This window comes from Coregonus lavaretus (assembly GCF_964263955.1).
Source record: "Coregonus lavaretus genome assembly, contig: HAP1_SCAFFOLD_203, whole genome shotgun sequence".
Classification (NCBI taxonomy): Eukaryota; Metazoa; Chordata; class Actinopteri; order Salmoniformes; family Salmonidae; genus Coregonus; species Coregonus lavaretus.
The window spans coordinates 705803-730646 of NW_028157962.1; the positions used below are offsets into that span (position 1 = coordinate 705803).

Sequence of the window (24844 nt, forward strand, 5' to 3'; positions counted from 1 at the left end):
GGGTTAAGGTACGGGTTAAGGTACGGGTTAGGGTTAAGGTACGGGTTAGGGTTAAGGTACGGGTTAGGGTTAAGGTACGGGTTAGGGTTAAGGTACGGGTTAAGGTAAGGGTTAAGGTTAGGGTCAGGGTTAGGTAGGGGACAAATTCTTAACCCCAAGTGGGTGTTAAGTGTGCACAGGGGCTATATATATCCTCCTTTATGTTTTAATGAAAAAAATTAGTAGGATCCCAAAAACGGGAAGGGAAGGTTTTTATTTTTTATGTTTTTTTATGTTTTTTTAGGCATCGGTGCCACTGAGGTTAAGGTTAGGGTTAGGGTTAGGGTTAGGGTTAGGTTTAGGGTCAGGGTTAGGGTTAAGCTACGGGTTAGGGTTAGGGTTAAGGTTAGGTTTAGGGTCAGGGTTAGGGTTAAGGTACGGGTTAAGGTACGGGTTAAGGTTAAGGTTAGGGTTAAGGTTAGGGTTAAGGTACGGGTTAAGGTTAGGGTTAAGGTTAAGGTACGGGTTAAGGTACGGGTTAAGGTTAGGGTTAAGGTACGGGTTAGGGTTAAGGTTAGGGTTAAGGTTAGGGTTAAGGTTAGGGTTAAGGTACGGGTTAGGGTTAAGGTACGGGTTAAGGTTAGGGTTAAGGTTAGGGTTAGGGTTAAGGTTAGGGTTAAGGTACGGGTTAAGGTTAGGGTTAAGGTTAGGGTTAAGGTACGGGTTAAGGTAGAGACAACAATACATCATGCAAAGCCTAACCCTGGGTTAATCTGTTGGCCAACGCTAACCTAACCCTGGGGTTATCGGTTGGCCAACCCTAGCCTAACCCTGGGTTTATCTGTTGGCCAACCCTAACCTAATCCTGGGTTAATCTGTTGGTCAACCCTAACCTAACCCTGGGTTAATCTGTTGGCCAACCCTAACCTAATCCTGGGTTTATCTGTTGGCCAACCCTAACCTAATCCTGGGTTAATCTGTTGGCCAACCCTAACCTAACCCTGGAGTTATCGGTTGGCCAACCCTAGCCTAAACCTGGGTTTATCTGTTGGCCAACCCTAACCTAACCCTGGGTTTATCTGTTGGCCAACCCTAACCTAACCCTGGGTTTATCTGTTGGCCAATTTTAACCTAATCCTGGGTTTACGCCACCACAGGGCTGCAGTGTCCATGCTGTACAGATTGACCAATCAGGTGAGATTGGTGTCATCTGTCATGGTCGTCAGGGCAACTAGTGGTTGTGAGGGAGGTGTCTCCATGGTGATATGGCTTCAGTGTTCCATCTGTCTCTGGTTCTTCCTCTGGCCTTCAGCAGGTAAGACCTGACTACACACACACTAATCGAACTCTGATTAAGACAGATTCACTCAGGCTAATTTACACTCTCACTAATTGTGTGTGTGCGCGTGTTTGTTTGCGTCTGTGTTTGTGTGTCTGTTTGTGTGTATGTGTGTATGTGTGTATGTGTGTGTGTGTGTATGTATGTGTCAGGGTGTCTCTCCCCTCCTCAGAATGTGTCTGTAGAGTTTCTGGACTTCCACGGGACAGTCCACTGGCTGGCCGGAGCTGAAAACACCAACCATGCCCACTACTCTGTAGAGATACAAGCACTCAGGTCAGTGGCAGGGTTTCAGTGTGTGTGTGTGTGTCTGTGTCTGTGTCTGTCTGTCTGTCTGCCTGCCTGCCTGCCTGCCTGCCTGCCTGCCTGCCTGCCTGCCTCTGTGCCTGTCTGCCTGCCTGCCTCTGTGCCTGTCTGCCTGCCTGCCTCTGTGCCTGCCTGCCTGCCTGCCTGCCTGCCTGCCTCTGTGCCTGTCTGCCTGCCAGCCTGCCTGCCTGCCTGCCTGCCTGCCTGCCTGCCTGCCTGCCTCTGTGCCTGTCTGTCTGCCTGCCTGCCTCTGTGCCTGTCTGCCTGTCTGCCTGCCTCTGTGCCTGTCTGCCTGCCTGCCTGCCTCTGTGCCTGTCTGCCTGCCTCTGTGCCTGTCTGCCTGTCTGCCTGCCTCTGTGCCTGTCTGCCTGCGTGTGGTTGGATGGCTGGATGGTTGGATTGTTGGATGGCTGGTTGGATGAAAGAGAGAAAGAGAGAGAGAGTGAAGGAGAGTGAAGGAGGAGGAGTGATGATGTGTCCTCTTGTGATGTAGTGAGTCATGGTGGCAACCCGGTAACTGCAGCAACCCCGTTGCCATGGCGTGCCCCCTGGACATTCCACTGACCTGCCTTTTAAAGAATTACAACGTCAGAGTGAGGGCGGAGCTAGGAGAGCAGACGTCAGCCTGGAAATACCTGGAAGCCACAGTACAGCCCTGGGCAGACAGTAAGACACACAGTACAGCCCTGGGCAGACAGTAAGACACAGTACAGCCCTGGGCAGACAGTAAGACACAGTACAGCCCTGGGCAGACAGTAAGACACAGTACAGCCCTGGGCAGACAGTAAGACACAGTACAGCCCTGGGCAGACAGTAAGACACACAGTACAGCCCTGGGCAGACAGTAAGACACACAGTACAGCCCTGGGCAGACAGTAAGACACAGTACAGCCCTGGGCAGACAGTAAGACACAGTACAGCCCTGGGCAGACAGTAAGACACAGTACAGCCCTGGGCAGACAGTAAGACACAGTACAGCCCTGGGCAGACAGTAAGACACACGGTACAGCCCTGGGCAGACAGTAAGACACACAGTACAGCCCTGGGCAGACAGTAAGACACAGTACAGCCCTGGGCAGACAGTAAGACACACAGTACAGCCCTGGGCAGACAGTAAGACACAGTACAGCCCTGGGCAGACAGTAAGACACACAGTACAGCCCTGGGCAGACAGTAAGACACAGTACAGCCCTGGGCAGACAGTAAGACACAGTACAGCCCTGGGCAGACAGTAAGACACAGTACAGCCCTGGGCAGACAGTAAGACACACAGTACAGCCCTGGGCAGACAGTAAGACACACAGTACAGCCCTGGGCAGACAGTAAGACACAGTACAGCCCTGGGCAGACAGTAAGACACACAGTACAGCCCTGGGCAGACAGTAAGACACAGTACAGCCCTGGGCAGACAGTAAGACACACAGTACAGCCCTGGGCAGACAGTAAGACACACGGTACAGCCCTGGGCAGACAGTAAGACACAGTACAGCCCTGGGCAGACAGTAAGACACACAGTACAGCCCTGGGCAGACAGTAAGACACAGTACAGCCCTGGGCAGACAGTAAGACACACAGTACAGCCCTGGGCAGACAGTAAGACACAGTACAGCCCTGGGCAGACAGTAAGACACAGTACAGCCCTGGGCAGACAGTAAGACACACAGTACAGCCCTGGGCAGACAGTAAGACACACAGTACAGCCCTGGGCAGACAGTAAGACACAGTACAGCCCTGGGCAGACAGTAAGACACACAGTACAGCCCTGGGCAGACAGTAAGACACAGTACAGCCCTGGGCAGACAGTAAGACACACGGTACAGCCCTGGGCAGACAGTAAGACACAGTACAGCCCTGGGCAGACAGTAAGACACAGTACAGCCCTGGGCAGACAGTAAGACACAGTACAGCCCTGGGCAGACAGTAAGACACAGTACAGCCCTGGGCAGACAGTAAGACACAGTACAGCCCTGGGCAGACAGTAAGACACACAGTACAGCCCTGGGCAGACAGTAAGACACACAGTACAGCCCTGGGCAGACAGTAAGACACACAGTACAGCCCTGGGCAGACAGTAAGACACACAGTACAGCCCTGGGCAGACAGTAAGACACAGTACAGCCCTGGGCAGACAGTAAGACACAGTACAGCCCTGGGCAGACAGTAAGACACACAGTACAGCCCTGGGCAGACAGTAAGACACACAGTACAGCCCTGGGCAGACAGTAAGACACAGTACAGCCCTGGGCAGACAGTAAGACACAGTACAGCCCTGGGCAGACAGTAAGACACAGTACAGCCCTGGGCAGACAGTAAGACACACAGTACAGCCCTGGGCAGACAGTAAGACACACGGTACAGCCCTGGGCAGACAGTAAGACACAGTACAGCCCTGGGCAGACAGTAAGACACACAGTACAGCCCTGGGCAGACAGTAAGACACAGTACAGCCCTGGGCAGACAGTAAGACACAGTACAGCCCTGGGCAGACAGTAAGACACACAGTACAGCCCTGGGCAGACAGTAAGACACACGGTACAGCCCTGGGCAGACAGTAAGACACAGTACAGCCCTGGGCAGACAGTAAGACACACAGTACAGCCCTGGGCAGACAGTAAGACACAGTACAGCCCTGGGCAGACAGTAAGACACACAGTACAGCCCTGGGCAGACAGTAAGAGATTAACCTAAATGCTAACTGTGTGTGTGTGTGTGTGTGTGTGTGTGTGTGTGTGTGTGTGTGTGTGTGTGTGTGTGTGTGTGTGTGTGTGTGTGTGTGTGTGTGTGCAGCAGTGTTGAGTGCCCCAGGTCTGAAGTTGAAGGTGGAGAACCAGAGTGTATTTGTGTCGCTGCGCCATCCTTCTCAGAACATCTTCAAACTCTACAACATCACACTGCTGCAGATCGCACAACATCACAATACCACGGTGAGACCACAACATCACAATACCACGGTGAGACCACAACATCACAATACCACGGTGAGACCACATCACAATACCACGGTGAGACCACAACATCACACAGCAACACAATACCACGGTGAGACCACAACATCACACAGCAACACAATACCACGGTGAGACCACAACATCACACAGCAACACAATACCACGGTGAGACCACAACATCACACTGCTGCAGATCACACAGCAACACAATACCACGGTGAGACCACAACATCACAATACCACGGTGAGACCACAACATCACACTGCTGCAGATCACACAACATCACAATACCACGGTGAGACCACAACATCACACTGCTGCAGATCACACAGCAACACAATACCACGGTGAGACCACAACATCACACTGCTGCAGATCGCACAGCAACACAATACCACGGTGAGACCACAACATCACACTGCTGCAGATCGCACAGCAACACAATACCACGGTGAGACCACAACATCACACAGCAACACAATACCACGGTGAGACCACAACATCACAATACCACGGTGAGACCACAACATCACACAGCATCACAATACCACGGTGAGACCACAACATCACACAGCATCACAATACCACGGTGAGACCACAACATCACAATACCACGGTGAGACCACAACATCACACAGCATCACAATACCACGGTGAGACCACAACATCACACAGCATCACAATACCACGGTGAGACCACAACATCACACTGCTGCAGATCACACAGCAACACAATACCACGGTGAGACCACAACATCACAATACCACGGTGAGACCACAACATCACACAGCAACACAATACCACGGTGAGACCACAACATCACACAGCAACACAATACCACGGTGAGACCACAACATCACACAGCAACACAATACCACGGTGAGACCACAACATCACAATACCACGGTGAGACCACAACATCACAATACCACGGTGAGACCACAACATCACACTGCTGCAGATCGCACAGCAACACAATACCACGGTGAGACCACAACATCCCAATACCACGGTGAGACCACAACATCACACTGCTGCAGATCGCACAGCAACACAATACCACGGTGAGACCACAACATCACACAGCAACACAATACCACGGTGAGACCACAACATCACACTGCTGCAGATCGCACAGCAACACAATACCACGGTGAGACCACAACATCACACAGCAACACAATACCACGGTGAGACCACAACATCACACAGCAACACAATACCACGGTGAGACCACAACATCACAATACCACGGTGAGACCACAACATCACACAGCAACACAATACCACGGTGAGACCACAACATAACAATACCACGGTGAGACCACAACATCACAATACCACGGTGAGACCACAACATCACACTGCTGCAGATCACACAGCAACACAATACCACGGTGAGACCACAACATCACACTGCTGCAGATCGCACAACATCACAATACCACGGTGAGACCACAACATCACACTGCTGCAGATCGCACAGCAACACAATACCACGGTGAGACCACAACATCACACAGCAACACAATACCACGGTGAGACCACAACATCACACAGCAACACAATACCACGGTGAGACCACAACATCACACTGCTGCAGATCACACAACATCACAATACCACGGTGAGACCACAACATCACAATACCACGGTGAGACCACAACATCACACAGCAACACAATACCACGGTGAGACCACAACATCGCACAGCAACACAATACCACGGTGAGACCACAACATCACAATACCACGGTGAGACCACAACATCACACTGCTGCAGATCACACAGCAACACAATACCACGGTGAGACCACAACATCACACAGCAACACAATACCACGGTGAGACCACAACATCACAATACCACGGTGAGACCACAACATCACACAGCAACACAATACCACGGTGAGACCACAACATCACACAGCAACACAATACCACGGTGAGACCACAACATCACAATACCACGGTGAGACCACAACATCACACAGCAACACAATACCACGGTGAGACCACAACATCACAATACCACGGTGAGACCACAACATCGCACAGCAACACAATACCACGGTGAGACCACAACATTGCACAGCAACACAATACCACGGTGAGACCAAAACATCGCACAGCAACACAATACCACGGTGAGACCACAACATCGCACAGCAACACAATACCACGGTGAGACCACAACATCACACAGCAACACAATACCACGGTGAGACCACAACATCACACTGCTGCAGATCGCACAGCAACACAATACCACGGTGAGACCACAACATCGCACAGCAACACAATACCACGGTGAGACCACAACATCACACTGCTGCAGATCACACAGCAACACAATACCACGGTGAGACCACAACATCACACTGCTGCAGATCACACAACATCACAATACCACGGTGAGACCACAACATCACACTGCTGCAGATCGCACAGCAACACAATACCACGGTGAGACCACAACATCGCACAGCAACACAATACCACAGTGAGACCACAACATCACACTGCTGCAGATCGCACAACATCACAATACCACGGTGAGACCACAACATCACACTGCTGCAGATCGCACAGCAACACAATACCACGGTGAGACCACAACATCACACTGCTGCAGATCGCACAGCAACACAATACCACGGTGAGACCACAACATCACACTGCTGCAGATCACACAACATCACAATACCACGGTGAGACCACAACATCACACTGCTGCAGATCACACAGCAACACAATACCACGGTGAGACCACAACATCGCACAGCAACACAATACCACGGTGAGACCACAACATCACAATACCACGGTGAGACCACAACATCACACAGCAACACAATACCACGGTGAGACCACAACATCACACAGCAACACAATACCACGGTGAGACCACAACATCACAATACCACGGTGAGACCACAACATCACACAGCAACACAATACCACGGTGAGACCACAACGTCACACAGCAACACAATACCACGGTGAGACCACAACATCGCACAGCAACACAATACCACGGTGAGACCACAACATCGCACAGCAACACAATACCACAGTGAGACCACAACATCACACTGCTGCAGATCGCACAACATCACAATACCACGGTGAGACCACAACATCACACTGCTGCAGATCGCACAGCAACACAATACCACGGTGAGACCACAACATCACACTGCTGCAGATCGCACAGCAACACAATACCACGGTGAGACCACAACATCACACTGCTGCAGATCACACAGCAACACAATACCACGGTGAGACCACAACATCACACTGCTGCAGATCGCACAACATCACAATACCACGGTGAGACCACAACATCACACTGCTGCAGATCGCACAGCAACACAATACCACGGTGAGACCACAACATCACACAGCAACACAATACCACGGTGAGACCACAACATCACACAGCAACACAATACCACGGTGAGACCACAACATCACACTGCTGCAGATCACACAACATCACAATACCACGGTGAGACCACAACATCACAATACCACGGTGAGACCACAACATCACACAGCAACACAATACCACGGTGAGACCACAACATCGCACAGCAACACAATACCACGGTGAGACCACAACATCACAATACCACGGTGAGACCACAACATCACACTGCTGCAGATCACACAGCAACACAATACCACGGTGAGACCACAACATCACACAGCAACACAATACCACGGTGAGACCACAACATCACAATACCACGGTGAGACCACAACATCACACAGCAACACAATACCACGGTGAGACCACAACATCACACAGCAACACAATACCACGGTGAGACCACAACATCACAATACCACGGTGAGACCACAACATCACACAGCAACACAATACCACGGTGAGACCACAACATCACAATACCACGGTGAGACCACAACATCGCACAGCAACACAATACCACGGTGAGACCACAACATCGCACAGCAACACAATACCACGGTGAGACCAAAACATCGCACAGCAACACAATACCACGGTGAGACCACAACATCGCACAGCAACACAATACCACGGTGAGACCACAACATCACACAGCAACACAATACCACGGTGAGACCACAACATCACACTGCTGCAGATCGCACAGCAACACAATACCACGGTGAGACCACAACATCGCACAGCAACACAATACCACGGTGAGACCACAACATCACACTGCTGCAGATCACACAGCAACACAATACCACGGTGAGACCACAACATCACACTGCTGCAGATCACACAACATCACAATACCACGGTGAGACCACAACATCACACTGCTGCAGATTTCACAGCAACACAATACCACGGTGAGACCACAACATCGCACAGCAACACAATACCACAGTGAGACCACAACATCACACTGCTGCAGATCGCACAACATCACAATACCACGGTGAGACCACAACATCACACTGCTGCAGATCGCACAGCAACACAATACCACGGTGAGACCACAACATCACACTGCTGCAGATCGCACAGCAACACAATACCACGGTGAGACCACAACATCACACTGCTGCAGATCACACAACATCACAATACCACGGTGAGACCACAACATCACACTGCTGCAGATCACACAGCAACACAATACCACGGTGAGACCACAACATCGCACAGCAACACAATACCACGGTGAGACCACAACATCACAATACCACGGTGAGACCACAACATCACACAGCAACACAATACCACGGTGAGACCACAACATCACACAGCAACACAATACCACGGTGAGACCACAACATCACAATACCACGGTGAGACCACAACATCACACAGCAACACAATACCACGGTGAGACCACAACGTCACACAGCAACACAATACCACGGTGAGACCACAACATCGCACAGCAACACAATACCACAGTGAGACCACAACATCACACTGCTGCAGATCGCACAACATCACAATACCACGGTGAGACCACAACATCACACTGCTGCAGATCGCACAGCAACACAATACCACGGTGAGACCACAACATCACACTGCTGCAGATCGCACAGCAACACAATACCACGGTGAGACCACAACATCACACTGCTGCAGATCACACAACATCACAATACCACGGTGAGACCACAACATCACACTGCTGCAGATCACACAGCAACACAATACCACGGTGAGACCACAACATCGCACAGCAACACAATACCACGGTGAGACCACAACATCACAATACCACGGTGAGACCACAACATCACACAGCAACACAATACCACGGTGAGACCACAACATCACACAGCAACACAATACCACGGTGAGACCACAACATCACAATACCACGGTGAGACCACAACATCACACAGCAACACAATACCACGGTGAGACCACAACGTCACACAGCAACACAATACCACGGTGAGACCACAACATCGCACAGCAACACAATACCACGGTGAGACCACAACATCGCACAGCAACACAATACCACGGTGAGACCACAACATCGCACAGCAACACAATACCACGGTGAGACCACAACGTCACACAGCAACACAATACCACGGTGAGACCACAACATCACACAGCAACACAATACCACGGTGAGACCACAACATCACAATACCACGGTGAGACCACAACATCACACTGCTGCAGATCACACAGCAACACAATACCACGGTGAGACCACAACATCACACAGCAACACAATACCACGGTGAGACCACAACATCACAATACCACGGTGAGACCACAACATCACACAGCAACACAATACCACGGTGAGACCACAACATCACACAGCAACACAATACCACGGTGAGACCACAACATCACAATACCACGGTGAGACCACAACATCACACAGCAACACAATACCACGGTGAGACCACAACATCACAATACCACGGTGAGACCACAACATCGCACAGCAACACAATACCACGGTGAGACCACAACATCGCACAGCAACACAATACCACGGTGAGACCAAAACATCGCACAGCAACACAATACCACGGTGAGACCACAACATCGCACAGCAACACAATACCACGGTGAGACCACAACATCACACAGCAACACAATACCACGGTGAGACCACAACATCACACTGCTGCAGATCGCACAGCAACACAATACCACGGTGAGACCACAACATCGCACAGCAACACAATACCACGGTGAGACCACAACATCACACTGCTGCAGATCACACAGCAACACAATACCACGGTGAGACCACAACATCACACTGCTGCAGATCACACAACATCACAATACCACGGTGAGACCACAACATCACACTGCTGCAGATCGCACAGCAACACAATACCACGGTGAGACCACAACATCGCACAGCAACACAATACCACAGTGAGACCACAACATCACACTGCTGCAGATCGCACAACATCACAATACCACGGTGAGACCACAACATCACACTGCTGCAGATCGCACAGCAACACAATACCACGGTGAGACCACAACATCACACTGCTGCAGATCGCACAGCAACACAATACCACGGTGAGACCACAACATCACACTGCTGCAGATCACACAACATCACAATACCACGGTGAGACCACAACATCACACTGCTGCAGATCACACAGCAACACAATACCACGGTGAGACCACAACATCGCACAGCAACACAATACCACGGTGAGACCACAACATCACAATACCACGGTGAGACCACAACATCACACAGCAACACAATACCACGGTGAGACCACAACATCACACAGCAACACAATACCACGGTGAGACCACAACATCACAATACCACGGTGAGACCACAACATCACACAGCAACACAATACCACGGTGAGACCACAACGTCACACAGCAACACAATACCACGGTGAGACCACAACATCGCACAGCAACACAATACCACGGTGAGACCACAACATCGCACAGCAACACAATACCACGGTGAGACCACAACATCGCACAGCAACACAATACCACGGTGAGACCACAACGTCACACAGCAACACAATACCACGGTGAGACCACAACATCACACAGCAACACAATACCACGGTGAGACCACAACATCACAATACCACGGTGAGACCACAACATCACAATACCACGGTGAGACCACAACATCACACAGCAACACAATACCACGGTGAGACCACAACATCGCACAGCAACACAATACCACGGTGAGACCACAACATCACACTGCTGCAGATCACACAGCAACACAATACCACGGTGAGACCACAACATCACAATACCACGGTGAGACCACAACATCACACAGCAACACAATACCACGGTGAGACCACAACATCACACTGCTGCAGATCACACAGCAACACAATACCACGGTGAGACCACAACATCACACTGCTGCAGATCACACAACATCACAATACCACGGTGAGACCACAACATCACACTGCTGCAGATCGCACAGCAACACAATACCACGGTGAGACCACAACATCGCACAGCAACACAATACCACAGTGAGACCACAACATCACACTGCTGCAGATCGCACAACATCACAATACCACGGTGAGACCACAACATCACACTGCTGCAGATCGCACAGCAACACAATACCACGGTGAGACCACAACATCACACTGCTGCAGATCACACAACATCACAATACCACGGTGAGACCACAACATCACACTGCTGCAGATCACACAGCAACACAATACCACGGTGAGACCACAACATCACAATACCACGGTGAGACCACAACATCGCACAGCAACACAATACCACAGTGAGACCACAACATCACACTGCTGCAGATCACACAACATCACAATACCACGGTGAGACCACAACATCACACTGCTGCAGATCACACAGCAACATAATACCACGGTGAGACCACAACATCACAATACCACGGTGAGACCACAACATCGCACAGCAACACAATACCACGGTGAGACCACAACATCACACAGCAACACAATACCACGGTGAGACCACAACATCGCACAGCAACACAATACCACGGTGAGACCACAACATCACAATACCACGGTGAGACCACAACATCGCACAGCAACACAATACCACGGTGAGACCACAACATCGCACAGCAACACAATACCACGGTGAGACCACAACATCGCACAGCAACACAATACCACGGTGAGACCACAACATCACACAGCAACACAATACCACGGTGAGACCACAACATCACAATACCACGGTGAGACCACAACATCACACTGCTGCAGATCGCACAGCAACACAATACCACGGTGAGACCACAACGTCGCACAGCAACACAATACCACGGTGAGACCACAACATCACAATACGACGGTGAGACCACAACATCGCACAGCAACACAATACCACGGTGAGACCACAACATCACAATACCACGGTGAGACCACAACATCACACAGCAACACAATACCACGGTGAGACCACAACATCACACAGCAACACAATACCACGGTGAGACCACAACGTCGCACAGCAACACAATACCACGGTGAGACCACAACATCACACAGCAACACAATACCCCGGTGAGACCACAACATCACACAGCAACACAATACCACGGTGAGACCACAACATCACACAGCAACACAATACCACGGTGAGACCACAACATCACACTGCTGCAGATCACACAACATCACAATACCACGGTGAGACCACAACATCACAATACCACGGTGAGACCACAACATCACACAGCAACACAATACCACGGTGAGACCACAACATCGCACAGCAACACAATACCACGGTGAGACCACAACATCACAATACCACGGTGAGACCACAACATCACACTGCTGCAGATCACACAGCAACACAATACCACGGTGAGACCACAACATCGCACAGCAACACAATACCACGGTGAGACCACAACATCACAATACCACGGTGAGACCACAACATCACACAGCAACACAATACCACGGTGAGACCACAACATCACACAGCAACACAATACCACGGTGAGACCACAACATCACAATACCACGGTGAGACCACAACATCACACAGCAACACAATACCACGGTGAGACCACAACATCACAATACCACGGTGAGACCACAACATCGCACAGCAACACAATACCACGGTGAGACCACAACATCGCACAGCAACACAATACCACGGTGAGACCAAAACATCGCACAGCAACACAATACCACGGTGAGACCACAACATCGCACAGCAACACAATACCACGGTGAGACCACAACATCACACAGCAACACAATACCACGGTGAGACCACAACATCACACTGCTGCAGATCGCACAGCAACACAATACCACGGTGAGACCACAACATCGCACAGCAACACAATACCACGGTGAGACCACAACATCACACTGCTGCAGATCACACAGCAACACAATACCACGGTGAGACCACAACATCACACTGCTGCAGATCACACAACATCACAATACCACGGTGAGACCACAACATCACACTGCTGCAGATTTCACAGCAACACAATACCACGGTGAGACCACAACATCGCACAGCAACACAATACCACAGTGAGACCACAACATCACACTGCTGCAGATCGCACAACATCACAATACCACGGTGAGACCACAACATCACACTGCTGCAGATCGCACAGCAACACAATACCACGGTGAGACCACAACATCACACTGCTGCAGATCGCACAGCAACACAATACCACGGTGAGACCACAACATCACACTGCTGCAGATCACACAACATCACAATACCACGGTGAGACCACAACATCACACTGCTGCAGATCACACAGCAACACAATACCACGGTGAGACCACAACATCGCACAGCAACACAATACCACGGTGAGACCACAACATCACAATACCACGGTGAGACCACAACATCACACAGCAACACAATACCACGGTGAGACCACAACATCACACAGCAACACAATACCACGGTGAGACCACAACATCACAATACCACGGTGAGACCACAACATCACACAGCAACACAATACCACGGTGAGACCACAACGTCACACAGCAACACAATACCACGGTGAGACCACAACATCGCACAGCAACACAATACCACAGTGAGACCACAACATCACACTGCTGCAGATCGCACAACATCACAATACCACGGTGAGACCACAACATCACACTGCTGCAGATCGCACAGCAACACAATACCACGGTGAGACCACAACATCACACTGCTGCAGATCGCACAGCAACACAATACCACGGTGAGACCACAACATCACACTGCTGCAGATCACACAACATCACAATACCACGGTGAGACCACAACATCACACTGCTGCAGATCACACAGCAACACAATACCACGGTGAGACCACAACATCGCACAGCAACACAATACCACGGTGAGACCACAACATCACAATACCACGGTGAGACCACAACATCACACAGCAACACAATACCACGGTGAGACCACAACATCACACAGCAACACAATACCACGGTGAGACCACAACATCACAATACCACGGTGAGACCACAACATCACACAGCAACACAATACCACGGTGAGACCACAACGTCACACAGCAACACAATACCACGGTGAGACCACAACATCGCACAGCAACACAATACCACGGTGAGACCACAACATCGCACAGCAACACAATACCACGGTGAGACCACAACATCGCACAGCAACACAATACCACGGTGAGACCACAACGTCACACAGCAACACAATACCACGGTGAGACCACAACATCACACAGCAACACAATACCACGGTGAGACCACAACATCACAATACCACGGTGAGACCACAACATCACACTGCTGCAGATCACACAGCAACACAATACCACGGTGAGACCACAACATCACACAGCAACACAATACCACGGTGAGACCACAACATCACAATACCACGGTGAGACCACAACATCACACAGCAACACAATACCACGGTGAGACCACAACATCACACAGCAACACAATACCACGGTGAGACCACAACATCACAATACCACGGTGAGACCACAACATCACACAGCAACACAATACCACGGTGAGACCACAACATCACAATACCACGGTGAGACCACAACATCGCACAGCAACACAATACCACGGTGAGACCACAACATCGCACAGCAACACAATACCACGGTGAGACCAAAACATCGCACAGCAACACAATACCACGGTGAGACCACAACATCGCACAGCAACACAATACCACGGTGAGACCACAACATCACACAGCAACACAATACCACGGTGAGACCACAACATCACACTGCTGCAGATCGCACAGCAACACAATACCACGGTGAGACCACAACATCGCACAGCAACACAATACCACGGTGAGACCACAACATCACACTGCTGCAGATCACACAGCAACACAATACCACGGTGAGACCACAACATCACACTGCTGCAGATCACACAACATCACAATACCACGGTGAGACCACAACATCACACTGCTGCAGATCGCACAGCAACACAATACCACGGTGAGACCACAACATCGCACAGCAACACAATACCACAGTGAGACCACAACATCACACTGCTGCAGATCGCACAACATCACAATACCACGGTGAGACCACAACATCACACTGCTGCAGATCGCACAGCAACACAATACCACGGTGAGACCACAACATCACACTGCTGCAGATCGCACAGCAACACAATACCACGGTGAGACCACAACATCACACTGCTGCAGATCACACAACATCACAATACCACGGTGAGACCACAACATCACACTGCTGCAGATCACACAGCAACACAATACCACGGTGAGACCACAACATCGCACAGCAACACAATACCACGGTGAGACCACAACATCACAATACCACGGTGAGACCACAACATCACACAGCAACACAATACCACGGTGAGACCACAACATCACACAGCAACACAATACCACGGTGAGACCACAACATCACAATACCACGGTGAGACCACAACATCACACAGCAACACAATACCACGGTGAGACCACAACGTCACACAGCAACACAATACCACGGTGAGACCACAACATCGCACAGCAACACAATACCACGGTGAGACCACAACATCGCACAGCAACACAATACCACGGTGAGACCACAACATCGCACAGCAACACAATACCACGGTGAGACCACAACGTCACACAGCAACACAATACCACGGTGAGACCACAACATCACACAGCAACACAATACCACGGTGAGACCACAACATCACAATACCACGGTGAGACCACAACATCACAATACCACGGTGAGACCACAACATCACACAGCAACACAATACCACGGTGAGACCACAACATCGCACAGCAACACAATACCACGGTGAGACCACAACATCACACTGCTGCAGATCACACAGCAACACAATACCACGGTGAGACCACAACATCACAATACCACGGTGAGACCACAACATCACACAGCAACACAATACCACGGTGAGACCACAACATCACACTGCTGCAGATCACACAGCAACACAATACCACGGTGAGACCACAACATCACACTGCTGCAGATCACACAACATCACAATACCACGGTGAGACCACAACATCACACTGCTGCAGATCGCACAGCAACACAATACCACGGTGAGACCACAACATCGCACAGCAACACAATACCACAGTGAGACCACAACATCACACTGCTGCAGATCGCACAACATCACAATACCACGGTGAGACCACAACATCACACTGCTGCAGATCGCACAGCAACACAATACCACGGTGAGACCACAACATCACACTGCTGCAGATCACACAACATCACAATACCACGGTGAGACCACAACATCACACTGCTGCAGATCACACAGCAACACAATACCACGGTGAGACCACAACATCACAATACCACGGTGAGACCACAACATCGCACAGCAACACAATACCACAGTGAGACCACAACATCACACTGCTGCAGATCACACAACATCACAATACCACGGTGAGACCACAACATCACACTGCTGCAGATCACACAGCAACATAATACCACGGTGAGACCACAACATCACAATACCACGGTGAGACCACAACATCGCACAGCAACACAATACCACGGTGAGACCACAACATCACACAGCAACACAATACCACGGTGAGACCACAACATCGCACAGCAACACAATACCACGGTGAGACCACAACATCACAATACCACGGTGAGACCACAACATCGCACAGCAACACAATACCACGGTGAGACCACAACATCGCACAGCAACACAATACCACGGTGAGACCACAACATCGCACAGCAACACAATACCACGGTGAGACCACAACATCACACAGCAACACAATACCACGGTGAGACCACAACATCACAATACCACGGTGAGACCACAACATCACACTGCTGCAGATCGCACAGCAACACAATACCACGGTGAGACCACAACGTCGCACAGCAACACAATACCACGGTGAGACCACAACATCACAATACGACGGTGAGACCACAACATCGCACAGCAACACAATACCACGGTGAGACCACAACATCACAATACCACGGTGAGACCACAACATCACACAGCAACACAATACCACGGTGAGACCACAACATCACACAGCAACACAATACCACGGTGAGACCACAACGTCGCACAGCAACACAATACCACGGTGAGACCACAACATCACACAGCAACACAATACCCCGGTGAGACCACAACATCACACAGCAACACAATACCACGGTGAGACCACAACATCGCACAGCAACACAATACCACGGTGAGACCACAACGTCGCACAGCAACACAATACCACGGTGAGACCACAACATCACAATACCACGGTGAGACCACAACATCGCACAGCAACACAATACCACGGTGAGACCACAACATCACACAGCAACACAATACCACGGTGAGACCACAACATCACAATACCACGGTGAGACCACAACATCACAATACCACGGTGAGACCACAACATCACACAGCAACACAATACCACGGTGAGACCACAACGTCGCACAGCAACACAATACCACGGTGAGACCACAACATCACAATACCACGGTGAGACCACAACATCGCACAGCAACACAATACCACGGTGAGACCACAACATCACAATACCACGGTGAGACCACAACGTCGCACAGCAACACAATACCACAGTGAGACCACAACATCACACAGCAACACAATACCACGGTGAGACCACAACATCACAATACCACGGTGAGACCACAACATCACACAGCAACACAATACCACGGTGAGACCACAACATCACACAGCAACACAATACCACGGTGAGACCACAACACACACAGCAACACAATACCACGGTGAGACCACAACATCACACAGCAACACAATACCACTGTGAGACCACAACATCACAATACCACGGTGAGACCACAACATCACACAGCAACACAATACCACGGTGAGACCACAACATCACAATACCACGGTGAGACCACAACATCACAATACCACGGTGAGACCACAACACACACAGCAACACAATACCACGGTGAAACCACAACGTCGCACAGCAACACAATACCACGGTGAGACCACAACATCACAATACCACGGTGAGACCACAACATCACACAGCAACACAATACCACGGTGAGACCACAACATCACAATACCACGGTGAGACCACAACATCACAATACCACGGTGAGACCACAACACACACAGCAACACAATACCACGGTGAGACCACAACATCGCACAGCAACACAATACCACGGTGAGACCACAACATCACACAGCAACACAATACCACGGTGAGACCACAACATCACAATACCACGGTGAGACCACAACATCACAATACCACGGTGAGACCACAACATCACACAGCAACACAATACCACGGTGAGACCACAACGTCGCACAGCAACACAATACCACGGTGAGACCACAACATCACACAGCAACACAATACCACGGTGAGACCACAACATCACAATACCACGGTGAGACCACAACATCACAATACCACGGTGAGACCACAACATCACACAGCAACACAATACCACGGTGAGACCACAACATCACAATACCACGGTGAGACCACAACGTCGCACAGCAACACAATACCACGGTGAGACCACAACATCACACAGCAACACAATACCACAGTGAGACCACAACATCACACAGCAACACAATACCACGGTGAGACCACAACATCGCACAGCAACACAATACCACGGTGAGACCACAACATCACACAGCAACACAATACCACGGTGAGACCACAACATCACAATACCACGGTGAGACCACAACATCACACTGCTGCAGATCACACAGCAACACAATACCACGGTGAGACCACAACATCGCACAGCAACACAATACCACGGTGAGACCACAACATCACAATACCACGGTGAGACCACAACATCACACAGCAACACAATACCACGGTGAGACCACAACATCACACTGCTGCAGATCACACAGCAACACAATACCACGGTGAGACCACAACATCGCACAGCAACACAATACCACGGTGAGACCACAACATCACAATACCACGGTGAGACCACAACATCACACAGCAACACAATACCACGGTGAGACCACAACATCACAATACCACGGTGAGACCACAACATCACACAGCAACACAATACCACAGTGAGACCACAACATCACACAGCAACACAATACCACGGTGAGACCACAACATCACACATCAACACAATACCACGGTGAGACCACAACATCACACAGCAACACAATACCACGGTGAGACCACAACATCACACAGCAACACAATACCACGGTGAGACCACAACATCACAATACCACGGTGAGACCACAACGTCGCACAGCAACACAATACCACGGTGAGACCACAACATCACAATACCACGGTGAGACCACAACATCACACTGCTGCAGATCACACAGCAACACAATACCACGGTGAGACCACAACATCACACAGCAACACAATACCACGGTGAGACCACAACATCACACTGCTGCAGATCACACAACATCACAATACCACGGTGAGACCACAACATCGCACAGCAACACAATACCACGGTGAGACCACAACGTCGCACAGCAACACAATACCACGGTGAGACCACAACATCACACTGCTGCAGATCACACAACATCACAATACCACGGTGAGACCACAACATCACACTGCTGCAGATCACACAACATCACAATACCACGGTGAGACCACAACATCGCACAGCAACACAATACCACGGTGAGACCACAACATCACACAGCAACACAATACCACGGTGAGACCACAACATCACACATCAACACAATACCACGGTGAGACCACAACATCACACAGCAACACAATACCACGGTGAGACCACAACATCACACAGCAACACAATACCACGGTGAGACCACAACATCGCACAGCAACACAATACCACGGTGAGACCACAACATCGCACAGCAACACAATACCACGGTGAGACCACAACATCACAATACCACGGTGAGACCACAACATCACAATACCACGGTGAGACCACAACATCGCACAGCAACACAATACCACGGTGAGACCACAACGTCACACAGCAACACAATACCACGGTGAGACCACAACATCACAATACCACGGTGAGACCACAACATCGCACTGCTGCAGATCGCACAGCAACACAATACCACGGTGAGACCACAACATCACACTGCTGCAGATCGCACAACATCACAATACCACGGTGAGACCACAACATCACACAGCATCACAATACCACGGTGAGACCACAACACACACACACACACACACACACACACACACACACACCCCAAAATCATGCAAAATGAAGTGTTTTCAACAGGGTCCTTGTTGATGTGTGTGTAGGTTCTATCAGACGTTGAGTCGGGCTCAAAGAGAGAGTTCTCCCTCCTCCCTCCAGACCACACCTACTGCATCTTGGCCTCAGCCAATCACTACAGCCTACGCCGTCACATGACTGGTGAGAGGTGTGTCAAACTGCCAGGTACACACTCACACACAGCCCACCTCTACACACACACACACACACACACAGCCCACCTCTACACACACACACACACACAGTTCAGTTCTCATTGTAATTCATTTACATTTACATTTTAGTCATTTAGCAGACGCTCTTATCCAGAGCGACTTACAGTTAGTTAATTCATTGTAAATCTCATTGTAATTCAGTTTAGTCACATGATTTCTCAATTTGCAGTACGTTTGCCAGTCGGTTGTGCAGCCAGACTTGTTTGCCATTCCTTTTGCCTCATCCCTCTCAACCAAACCACTTTTCAATTCCTCATCAATCCATGGGGATTTAACAGTTTTTACAGTCATTTTCTTAATGGGTGCATGCTTATTAGTAATTGGAATAAGCAATTTCATAAATGTGTAAAGTGCAGCGTCTGGTTGCTCCTCATTACACACCACAGACCAACTAATATTCTTTACATCAACAACGTATGAATCATGTTGGTCCTCTGTAGCTCAGCTGGTAGAGCACGGCGCTTGTAACGCCAGGGTAGTGGGTTCGATCTCCGGGACCACCCATACACAAAAAATATATATGTATGCACGCATGACTAAGTCGCTTTGGATAAAAGCGTCTGCTAAATGGCATATTATTATTATATTGTAATCACTACATCTGATGGATTTGGATACTGCTCTAAAGCAAATTTCTGTAGCATTAGTAAAGATGTGATCAATACATGTTGATGATTTCATTGCTATGCTGTTTGTAACTGCCCTGGTAGGTTGACTGATTGTCACGATCGTCATATTGAACAGACCAAGGCGCAGCGTGATGAACGAACATACTTTAATTAGTTAAAGTGTAAACACGATACAAAAACAAGAAACGACTCGTGAAGTCCACGGTAACAATGACCGAACACGGAACAAGAACCCACAAACACAAAGGGAAAATAGACAGTATAAATATGGCTCCCAATCAGAGACAACCAACGACAGCTGGTTTTCTACAGATGAACCTGTAGCTATATTACTTCAACAGTATTTAACATGAGATCCTCTCTAAGCTTTACAGGAATGTGGTTCTGAATATAAACAGCCACACCTCCACCTTTGGCATTTCTGTATTTTCTGTAGATGTTATAACCTTGTATTGCTACCACTGTATCATCAAAGGAATTATTTAAGTGAGTTTCAGAGATCTTCAGAATATGAATGTAATCTGTTACTAGCAAATTATTGATTTCATGAACATTGTTTCTTAAGCTACATATGTTAAAGTGGGCTATTTGTAACACTTTTCTGTGATGCTTGATTGTTTTTCTTGCTTTACTGGGAAGCTTAGCAGAGGTAGACATACTCAGGTTATTTATGTTAGTGCACGGTGAGCTGCACACAGTGGACTTCCTGCTAGGGCACACCACTTCAGTGCTAACAGTATAACTCTGGTTCATAGGCATATGATTACTGCATACAATAGCTGTAGGATCAGCAGAGGCATTCCTGGCAGTAAGAGGGACATAAATTAGGTTACTGACATTGTGTCTGCCAACGCCCCTGGGATAATCTACATTTGCTGAAGCATTATAACAACACAGCGACACAATGGTAGGGATTAACTGAGCTGGGCTTGGGTCATTGATAAGTCATTGTCTCAAAGCAGCCATATAATGCTGTGAAAGGATCCAGGAACCCAAATTATTTGGGTGGATCCCATCCTCCTTATAAAATGAGTTTTGTTTCCAGAAGGAATCAAAATTGTCAATAAATGTTACACCCACAGAGCTGCAATATTCTCGTAGCCTGTTATGGAAGCTAAAAGTCTACTGAACCTTTCAATGCCACGATTTAGGGAGGGTAGTTTCAGATTGATCAAACTGTTTAAGACTGAAAAGAGCTTCATTAGATTAAACTGTTTCCTTCCTTCTGTGCGTGCGCGCGCGCGTGTGTGTGTGTGTGTGTGTGTGTTCAGGTCAGCCAAGCCTGGTGGCCGTGACTGTGGGCGTGACTGTGGGCGTTCTGCTCCTGCTGCTGGCTGTTCTGATTTGTCTGATCGCTGTGAGACGCTACTTCCTGAGGAGCACAGACCCCCCTCCCACAGCTCTGGTACCTACCTGCTAAACCTTAATAATATAACATCTGTGTCTGTATGCAACAAGATCTCATTGTTTCACATCGAAATTTGACGTCCATTTCTTAGGACTGCAGGTTTTGAGGGTTCGACAGTTAACAGTTTAGGTATTCATGCCAACTGGTTAAGATTAGGGCTAAGGTTTGAGATAGTGTTAAAAAATATATATACATTTAGGGAAAAAAGTATTTGATTCCCTGCTGATTTTTTACGTTTGCCGACTGACAAAGACATTATCAGTCTATATTTTTAATAGTAGGTTTATTTGAACAGTTAGAGACAGAATAACAACAAAAAAATCCAGAAAAACGCATGTCAAAAAATGTTATAATTTGATTTGCATTTTAATGAGGGAAATAAGTATTTGACCCCTCTGCAAAACATGACTTAGTACATGGTGGCAAAACCCTTGTTGGCAATCACAGAGCTCAGACGTTTCTTGTAGTTGGCCACCAGGTTTGCACTCATCTCAGGAGGGATTTTGTCCCACTCCTCTTTGCAGATCTTCTCCAAGTCATTAACGTTTCGAGCCTGACGTTTGGCAACTCGAACCTTCAGCTCCCTCCACAGATTTTCTATGGGATTAAGGTCTGGAGACTGGCTAGGCCACTCCAGGACCTTAATGTTCTTCTTCTTGAGCCACTCCTTTGTTGCCTTGGCCGTGTGTTTTGGGTCACTGTCATGCTGGAATATCCATCCACGACCCATTTTCAATGCCCTGGCTGAGGGAAGGAGGTTCTCAAGATTTGACGGTACATGGCCCCGTCCATCGTCCCTTTGATGCGGTGATGTTGTCCTGTCCCCTTAGCAGAAAAACACCCCCAAAGCATAATGTTTCCACCTCCATGTTTGACAGTGGGGATGGTGTTCTTGGGGTCATAGGCAGCATTCCTCCTCCTCCAAACACGGCGAGTTGAGTTGATGCCAAAGAGCTCGATTTTGGTCTCATCTGACCACAACACTTTCACCCAGTTCTCCTCTGAATCATTCAGATATTCATTGGCAAACTTCAGACGGGCAGTATATGTGCTTTCTTGAGCAGGGGGACCTTGCGGGCGCTGCAGGATTTCAGTCCTTCACGGCGTAGTGTGTTACCAATTGTTTTCTTGGTGACTATGGTCCCAGCTG

The 24844-nt window shown here is 49.3% G+C and overlaps 1 protein-coding gene across 1 annotated transcript; it reads left to right on the plus strand.

Moving 5' to 3' along the window:
* Positions 1–1236: 1236 nt before the first annotated feature.
* LOC311124595 (interferon alpha/beta receptor 1-like) lies at positions 1237–23706 on the plus strand (the record flags this gene model as incomplete). The annotated part of the gene is made up of 6 exons (XM_084198710.1): positions 1237–1294; positions 1471–1594; positions 2118–2290; positions 4412–4548; positions 21469–21607; positions 23558–23706. The coding sequence occupies 6 exons, from the start codon at positions 1237–1239 to the stop codon at positions 23704–23706; spliced, it is 780 nt and encodes a 259-aa protein (XP_084054836.1).
* Between the last annotated feature and the right edge of the window lie 1138 nt (positions 23707–24844).